Source organism: Lycium ferocissimum, chromosome 4 (genome assembly GCF_029784015.1).
Source record: "Lycium ferocissimum isolate CSIRO_LF1 chromosome 4, AGI_CSIRO_Lferr_CH_V1, whole genome shotgun sequence".
NCBI lineage: Eukaryota > Viridiplantae > Streptophyta > Magnoliopsida > Solanales > Solanaceae > Lycium > Lycium ferocissimum.
This window is the reverse complement of record NC_081345.1, coordinates 28,534,511-28,544,054: the sequence shown is the minus strand read 5'-3', so window position 1 is coordinate 28,544,054 and position 9,544 is coordinate 28,534,511. Positions and strand designations below refer to the sequence as shown.

At 32.1% G+C, this 9,544-nt stretch overlaps 1 protein-coding gene across 1 annotated transcript; it reads left to right on the top strand.

Annotated features, from left to right (window-relative positions):
- Positions 1-2,212: 2,212 nt before the first annotated feature.
- Positions 2,213-4,705, top strand: LOC132054539 (transcription factor bHLH18-like). The gene is made up of 3 exons (XM_059446525.1): positions 2,213-2,615; positions 3,345-3,740; positions 4,412-4,705. The coding sequence occupies exons 1-3, from the start codon at positions 2,223-2,225 to the stop codon at positions 4,505-4,507; spliced, it is 885 nt and encodes a 294-aa protein (XP_059302508.1). The 5' UTR covers positions 2,213-2,222; the 3' UTR covers positions 4,508-4,705.
- Positions 4,706-9,544: the final 4,839 nt, after the last annotated feature.

The following is a 9,544-nucleotide window of genomic DNA, read 5'->3' as shown; positions in this document are numbered from 1 at the left end:
TAAAGAAGGCATAAATGAAGGGCAAAATATAAAGACCAGCCCAAAAGAAGGGCACTCCGCGCAAAAAAAAGGGTTAAATGTGGGATTAGTTTGGCTGAGTGGACACACAGTGTCCTTTTCCCTTAACACAAAGAATATGTGTAATATGCTTGGATCGGGACTGATGAAACCATGATTTACAAGAATGACTTTGGAGGTGGGTGATCTTGTATTTTTGACTCCACTTGCCCCACGAGCAAAACTTCGAGTTTAATAAATTTTGACTTTTAACCTTGAAGGTTTGCCCATATGCAAGCGGGGCTCAAATGTTCTAGACCACCGATTTCCAAAGTTATTATATTGGGTGTAATTTCCTCGAGAATTACTTATAATATGGTAAGAAGGGAAGTTACAAACTATAGCTTGCTAATGGATGAGATCTAATTCAACTTGCAAAGACCAAGTAACGGCATTAGTATACACGATAACGAATCAACTTCGATGGAATGCAAGTTTGGTCAAGTTTTCAATTTAAAAAGTAATATCATTAAATTATCAATGGGATGTACTTAAATTAGATGCTATCGAAAATACTTAAAAGATTGGATTGCAATTAGATTCTCGAAATAGAAGAATGCAAATTTGTATATCCTTTAATTTTTTCTAATGTTTAAAGTATAAAAAAATTAATATGAAAATAGACATAATTGCTGCAATGAACAAAAAAAATAATAACGTTTGAAATTGACTCTCTATCCCCTATATATTGGTTAAGATTGTTTTTCAACATTTTTTAAGGGATTTAAGTTTTATATACTAAAAGTGAAAAGATTATTTATACAGGTAACATAGTTTAACTGAGTATAACATGTCATGCAGTTATTAATTTTATCAAGTCATTAATGCTTACAATAGAAGCTTACCAATACTTATCTTATAGTACATGATATGATTATATAAATATTTTTTACACTGTAGATATATGAAATGTAAACTCTTTTTGGAAAAGAATAAAATGAACTTCATTTGGAATACAAGGGGGTTTACAGGAAATGAAAAGGAAAAAGGATGAAGATAAATTGCTTAGTTCTTAATAACAAGAAAGATATCAAAATTTTCAAGTCAAAAGGAGTTGGTAATATTAAGTAGAAGGATAGACAAATGAAACGATAATCCAAGAAATTGCATTAATACATGACTTATGGATCCTGTGGAAGATCAGCACAACCAAATTCAGCTAAAAAAGCAGATTAAACAAACCCACTAAATCTCAAAAAATAGGAAAATCTTGGAAGAAATCTGACTAGTAATCTACATCCAGATACTATATATCTACGTATCTATTTAATTTGATCGACCAACTGAATCTGTTATTAAAATTGAAGATCCCTGCTAACAAATAGAGCTGTTAACATTTTTTGTGAAAGCCTTAATTAGCTTGGGGCAGCTTAAGAAATATTGTCGTGCAATAATCCCTCTTAAAATCAGAAGTTAATTAGAAAAGGGAAAAATACAGGAACTTGGGCAAGTGCCTGGAGGGTTTAGAAAGTGTTACTAATATCTATTCTCAAGAGTTTCTAGTTGTTCATGTCAGCATCATCATTACCTTTCCATTGACGTATAATATGGTAATGGGAAATGTCACCAAAAATGACGCAACCAGTTTATTTCAACTCAATATAGGTACACTGATGTGGTTATCCATGTAAAATTTATATTGCCTCCATCCAAATTTTTGTGACATTGTTTAACCGGATACAGAGTTTAAGGAAAAAAAGATTTTTAAAACCTGTAAAAAAAATAAAAAAATAGTTTAGACATTTGTATGACTATATATCATTTTATTAAGGGTAAAATAAAAAAAATTTAGAATTAAATTATTTTTAAATATATATATAAAAAAAAAAAACTTTTTGCGACCGACTAAAAAAAATGTTTCACATAAATTGAAACAAAAAATAAACCAATAAAAATGTCCTCGCCTTTCATCCCTCAACTCTCCCATCCAATCAGCATGTAGAGCAAGGAAATATTTCCTTGAACTTCTAGTTGTAAGGTCTAAAATATAAAAAAGGTAAAATAATACCTCCACGCCTTCCCTAAGAAAGACTATTGCTCACACGTGACTCTCTTAGTCGATATCAGAAGAAGACAATTTATACATCTTTAATTCGAAAAAAATAGCGTATAGCTGAAAAATTCGAAGTGTTCATTTTCTCTTGACAATCTTGTGTAAACTAGCCATGGAAAATGCAAGGTTCAATAATAACATAGATGGTGAAGAAGCACCATTTGAATTTGAGAATTTACTCTCTGAAATGTTCACATCTTTCCCTAATCAAAATCCAAGCAGTTCTTCATTACTGGAAATTCCCAAAAGTACTGCTTTGTCTTCCCCTTCTTCTTCTTCATCACAGAATATTATTTCTTTTGGAAGTCCAGACTCTAATTTTCTAGAGGATGAAGATTATGATAAAGTCATGACCAGCAGCATATCTTCTTCAATATCAGTGACTAAGAGGATATGCAGAACTCCTTTGCAATCTCAAGATCATCTTTTGGCTGAAAGGAAACGCAGAGAGAGGTTTTCCCAACTTTTTGCTGTCTTGGCCAAAACTATACCTGGCCTCAAGAAGGTATATTTATAATTTCAAATTTCTAATTATAAGTTGCTACAAGGTTTAAATTAAGTGTTTCTATATGTGGTACTTCTTCAATGGATTTGTTGGAACATATATATGTAAATTTATACTAAATAGATATCACATGAATCGTATAGCGAGAACTTATAGATTAATCTTCTTGTAGCGGAAGACCGGAACTGATTGAACAGCAGCTAGAATCACTTGTCACCAGTGATTCTAACATTATATCGGGCAAAGTCCTATACCACGAGAAGAGAGCCTAGAAAATACTGAGTTCTATCTTTGATAATAGATTTAATCATACATTGGCCGTAGGCGTAGTACTTATCTAGGAAAAAATAGGTTAAAAACAATAACGAAAATTGTCGTATTTCTTTTTAGAGCACCCCTATATATAAACGGACTGTAGTTTCACTTGAATTTGGTGTCCATTGATATTGTCATGATGGTAATCAAATTGTGAATAATAGTGGACTTGTATAGTATATATATCTTAGAACTCGTGATGATTTATGTTATTTCATGTTCTTAATCAGTACTAATATAAAATCTATGTTTTGATATTTGGGAAGTTGCTCCAAGCTTATAATTTTTGAGAAAATTATTGGAGAGACGAGCTGTTTCCTTTATTTTTCACTGCTTTGCCTCTTCTTTAATTTTCGTCAATGACATAATAATGAACACAAAAGTAACAACAAATTAAATTTATTGGTTGATCAGTTGGACAAAGCTTCAATTCTTGAAGATGCTATCAAGTACATAGGAGAACTTCAAGAACATGTTAGGGCTTTAGAAGAAGGTGCAGCTGGGACAAACAGAAACTTATTGGTTGAATCAATTGGCACAGCACAAAAACAATATTCTTTGGCTACTACATCACATGATGACAACTCTTTTCTCACTAAGAATGTTGATGAATCAAAACCTGGGATTAATAATATAAAGGTTCAAATTATGGACAAGAACGTACTCATAGGAATCCATTGCAGCAAGCAAATGAGGAGTAGCTTCTCAATAATTGCTGGAATAATGGAGAAGCTACATCTTACTATTCACCACATTAGAGTTGCCCCATCCAGTCATACTTATCTTCATTATATCTCCATTCTTGCCGAGGTAATTTCTCATTCTTTAATTTATTTTGAAGCTAGATTACTTTTGAGTTCTTCAACTGACAAGGTGAGCTTCTGATTATTTTGTGGTTATGCAAAACTGATTCTAATTATAACCTGGTAGGGAAGAAACTGATTTTTTATTTACATTTTTTTTTTCTAATTAAACTTCCCAGTTTTCATTTTTCTTATAAGTTTTTTCTTTTTATTTTTTTGGGGTCAATGAGAAACTATTTACTCCCTGTGTTCAATTTATGTGGCACTTTTCTCTTAACAAGAGTCAAGTTGACTAATCTTTGAAGCTAAACTGGATTATATCAACGTACCAATTTCTTAAACTATGCCTGATCAACGGATTCTCCAACTGACATATCAACGACCTGCAGTCATGTAGAATAATAGCATTGGTAGGATTTTCATTTTTCAATAAATTGATAATCTCTGTGGAATCCATCTCAATTTCTAGAGGGACAAGTTGTCTTTGAAGGGTCTGTATTTAATTTGTAGAAACCTTTATTTGTGGAGCACGCCATTTGATTGTCATATTAGTGAACCCCTAAGAAACTCATAAGACGTGTACATGGTATATATAGTTATCATAAATACTCAAATGTCTTTGCTGAAGTATTGTGAAGCATCAAATGAATCTTCTAATACTCATACTCATTATTGCAGATTGATCAGAATGTCGATATTAAAGTGCAGGATGTTGAAAAGGCGTTCGAATTAGCTCTTCTAAGTACAGCAGATATGACAGACCAGGCAGACTAAATTCGACTTTCCAACTTTTCTTATGTTCAAGATTACTCTAAAGTTAGAAGAACCATTTGATTGAATTCATGCTTTGTACTATCAATATGGACAACTGCTTCAAAAATATTCTCTTTTGAGCCAAGAATCGTTGTTCTATTGACATGTTGTGTAGCAATAGAACTCATTTGAGCCATTATTTGTTCATCGAGCTTTTGAAACCAATATTATTTGCAAGAATTAATTAATGCATATAACGTTCCGGGTTCAACTGTCAAGATATTATTCGCTTCGGCCTGACCCCTTTGAGTCACCTCAAGGCTTTGGATCTCACATTTTATGTTCCTTTGGGCAAGAAGTGGACCTAGGATTTTGAGTTTATGAGTTCTAGATCTAGAAACAGAACGTTACTGGATCTTTAATAAATTATTTGGTACATATTAAGTGGATTTTTAATACAAATACACGATTTGCGCTAAAACTACCGTGTTCTGCTGATATCCATAAGCGGAATGCTCCGCCCTTGCCTTGGGCTTTAACACTAAAAACGTCTCTATAGTTTAATCCTAGAATCGTTATATGGTCTTTAATTTTCCTCAATTTACTAAGACAAGCTCCACACATAACTTCCTTTTCGAGTTCAACTGCCAACTAAGTCTGGGCATGCAGTTAAAACACACTCGAAGGATTGAGCCAGATAAGATTTGAAATTTGTGTTTGGATCAGTTTTGGTTAGCAAATGGTTTTTGCTTTTGCTTTTATGTTTCCCTGAAACAGAACTCAGGGGCAAAATGCATAAATTAAACAAAGTTACGGTAATAGAATCCAAACATATAAAGGAATAGATTCACCTAAAACAATCTATAGCCTCATCCTTTTGTTTTTCCCATTGAAGAAACAAAATCTAGTTTACATCCCTTCAGAATCTCCGTCTTTGTTGTCTAGTTTCACCAAGCACAATGAATATTATACTAATTTAATCTACTGCATTTTTCGAAACTGTATCGGGCATGTTACTTCTATTTATTCACGTGCTCAAATGAATTGCTCTAGTAAGCCGCAACCTCAACGATATTGTTTTCGAAGTACAAAAATATACTATGAGTCACTAAATAATTTCTCGGAAAAAGAATTATACTACTCCCTTCGTGTTATAAATATTATTATAATATTGTGATGTCTATCTTTAGGAGAAATTTTAGGGTTTGCTAGGGTTTGTGACTTTGGCACCAAGTCAATTCTCTCCTATAAATAGAGCTCTCTCTTCATTGTATTTAATCCCTGATAAGAGAAATAAGAACTCTCCCCTCTTCTCTCTTTCTCTACAATTATTCTTGTTCTTTGCTTTATTATTTTATAACACGTTATCAGCACGAGTCTCTAATATTTTCATTGAAGTGTAGTTCCGCATCAGTACTACCTTCCCAGGAAATTTAAGAGAAATTTAGTGAAATGAAATTGATGCTATATTTGTCACGGGCGGAGATATGTTGTGTTAACACATTACTCATGGGAGGAGAACGTATAGTTCCCAGTGTATGGTTTGAAGTCTGTTTGCACTTCATGAGGTATGTATCCTTAATAAATCATATTGTACAGTGGCTTGGTATTCCTTTCTAGCATACTGTTTCCTTTCTAAGTTAACAAAGTAATATGATTCCATTATTGGTTGAAACTAAGCAAAGGATATGAGAATTCTAAAGTTTTGCACTTTCAGATATTTTCAACACTAATTATTAGTTGAATTGATCAAATAAAAATCCGTAGTGATAAATCATAATGAATTGTTGTTGGTATTGCTTTTATATTGGATGTCTTTATCTTCCGCTACTAATGATATACACTTAGTTCGGTTTATTGTATTTGAGGGAACCTAATTGGTTCGAATTATTTATGCTTCAAATTTGTTCCCGAAGAACAATATTGAGAGATTATGATATTAATTAATATCCCTTAATAGCTAAGACCGAGAGTTTGTAAAAATAAAAATAAAAATATGGTCACGAAGTGATAATATTCTCGATGCCCTTGTTGTGGCTAAATTCATTTATGCCTATAACCACCTGAAGTGATAATATTTTTATAGGCTTGTTGTGATTACAACTGAAGATATGTTAGAGAAATTTTTTCTACATTATATATATGCGTGCCCCAATTTGCTCCTGAAGTAGCAACATCATATAAAACAAAAAAGGGCTATAAGTTGTTATAATTTGATGTCGTTACGACACGTTCAAATAATTATGTTGCATTCCTGAAGAATGAGAGCTTTCGAAAAATATCCGCGAAGTATTTAATTTGATTGCTTCGTATATAGCTTAATAATGATTACCTTCTCTTTCATGCAATAAATGAATGTCTTGATATTGTATTTGATATCATTCTTAGTTACCGTCTATCAATATACAGAATAATCCTATGACAATTTTATAAATGTCTTATATTTGAACTGTAGTAGAGTTCATAAGAAATTGGCAACCACCAGAAGTGGTTATATATTTCACAATTTTATAAATGTCTTATTCGTATGTGAGATATGCTTTATGTGATGCTCATTATTTTCTCACGTTCAAATAAGGATGAAAATTTTACGATTAATATATTATTGTACTTGTAACCGGATGACTTCTTTAAAATATTTTACCTGATGACTTTTATCAATCATAGATAAATCAGAAACTAGACATAGTTACTTGGCTAGTATGTTATTTACTTGTCATGTTCTTTTAATACTTTGCTCTCTGTCCAATATTCCAAGCATGCCAACTAGTTTTTGTGTGTTATAAGGTTTGATTATTTGCCAATTCTCTTTATGTATGGCTGGTTACTAAACTTATGTGTGCTATAAAGTTTTTGCAACTTATTGATAGATAACTGATCAATCGATATTGCTATATTTATATTATGGGATTATCATCAATTAATAAAGTGTATATAGATCACTGTGTTGAAACTATGTCAGTCTTGTTTCTTTATGCTATTATCCTAATATTTTCTAACTTGAATATTTTTTTGGTAGCTCTTCATTGTTTAAATTTATCAAAGTTTCAATTTAAGCTATTTGAAATTTATGTATAAAGCTCATCTAAATGACCAGATTTCATTCTCCGAAGTGATTGAAGAAATATCACAGCACGCCTCCTGAAGAGGTAAAATAACAAAGGATATAAATGTTATTTTGTGGTATGAAGGTCATTGTTGCACGTACCTGTCGTACGTCAAATCAACTTGGACATTTTTATTATGTATCATTCTAAGGCAAAAGGATACAAATTTTGTAGAATATTTTCTACTATAACCACATTAAGATATAAGTTTACTTACTCATTTTCCAAAAGGAAATAACAATTCGTACAAAAACTTTCTTGAAGAACGAAATAACTATGTGGTTGTCGCTTTGATATAAAATATTCTGATGTTAGTGGATATTCTCCCAAGGAGATATTTACCATAGAAGTTGATGATGGAAATACCAAAGATTGTATAACTTAATGTTTACTTTTTGTCATTTATGAATTTAAGAATGTCTTTATAATATTCATTTGGTAGTAATATTTTTTGTCATGACACCAAGAACGTCAAGGTAATATTTGATAGTACTAAATCAATTAAGGGCTCCGTAAGAGCAAACTATTTATCTAGAAGATCATGGCACTAGGTACGTCCAAACAATGTGTGATTATGGAGAATAAATTAAAGGCTCCCGAAGAGCTTACATACTATTATGGCATTCCTTCTAGATTATAATATATGAAGTTGTTATGATCGAAACACAAGTTGTAGTAAACCCGAAGTTTACTGAAGTAAATAGCTATCATAGTGAAGCTATAAATGATGGGAGGATTAAATATCTTCTAAATCATAGTGGGCATGAAATATCTATGTGAAAGGTTACATGCCTTATTCTCCAAAGTGTACCACGATATAAGCATGATGAAATCACATGTTACGGTAACTTAAGTTTATCGATGCGAAAAAGTATTCATGTCATAGTAAATCGAAGTTTACTAAAACAAATAGCACATGGCATGGTAAACCCGAAGTTTACTAGTATAGATAATTTTATCGATTGGCATGAGCAATTTGGCCACCCGATTCAAATATGATGTGCAGATTGAATATTCGACATATATTGAAGAACCAGAAGATTCTTCAAGAATTTATTTTTGTTTCTTGTTCTCATGATAAGTGGATTATACTGGCTAATGTTGGGATTGAATTTTCCAAATTCTGAAAATATAGAAAAGGTGAATATGGGCCCGTTTCCGTTATGTGATGTCTTAAATAGATGCATCCATAAGACAAATCACATGTGCGTTTATTGTCAACTTGCGCTTGACATATGCATAGTTACTTGCTCAAAAATGATTGAGTTGAGAGCGTAATTTTCAGATTATGTAATCAAGATAATTCATCTTGTGAATGCTAGTTTATATCCAAGTTGGTTTGGCATTGAATGCCTCCGATAAAAAAGCTAAACCATTGCTTATGAGAACAATGCTTCATGTGCTAAATTATGATAAATTTTCCCTCACAATTGGTTGTGGTTAGAACCCGATATTTCCATCTAACAGCTTTTTATATGTGGTATACGATTAATTAATCTACCATGATGCATAAAGATGGATTCCCCTAAAGAAAATGGGGTGTATGTTAGTTTTTCTAACATAAGGGGGAGAGAATAAACCGAGGAATATGTGATAAATTATATATCATTAGTATGATCCTCATTCAAAAGATAATTCTACTCAAATGCTAGAAGCATTTGTCGACCCAAAATTAATTTCTAACTTTCACCGCAAAATGCTCCTATTAAATTCATGTCCCCGAAGGACGAGAGTCTATAGCATACATGAAGTGTGGTAGACTAATCGGTTCCAAACGCAATAATCATGGAAAAGAAAGAGGAGCAAATGATCAATGATCATTATAAGGAGGCAATGTGCTCTTGAAGAGCCTACGACATAACACTTCATGAAACCTCATGAGAGGTTTAGGTACCTAAAAATAATGAAAGTGATGAGATCTCAATAAGTTATGTCACATTGCGAACCGATA

Excerpts from the sequence above, each read along its gene's own strand:
- LOC132054539 (XM_059446525.1), top strand. The coding sequence starts at position 2,223 with ATGGAAAATGCAAGGTTCAATAATAACATAGATGGTGAAGAAGCACCA. Across the intron at positions 2,616-3,344 it reads CTATACCTGGCCTCAAGAAG|TTGGACAAAGCTTCAATTCT; the intron begins GTATATTTATAA and ends TTGGTTGATCAG. Across the intron at positions 3,741-4,411 it reads ATATCTCCATTCTTGCCGAG|ATTGATCAGAATGTCGATAT; the intron begins GTAATTTCTCAT and ends TCATTATTGCAG.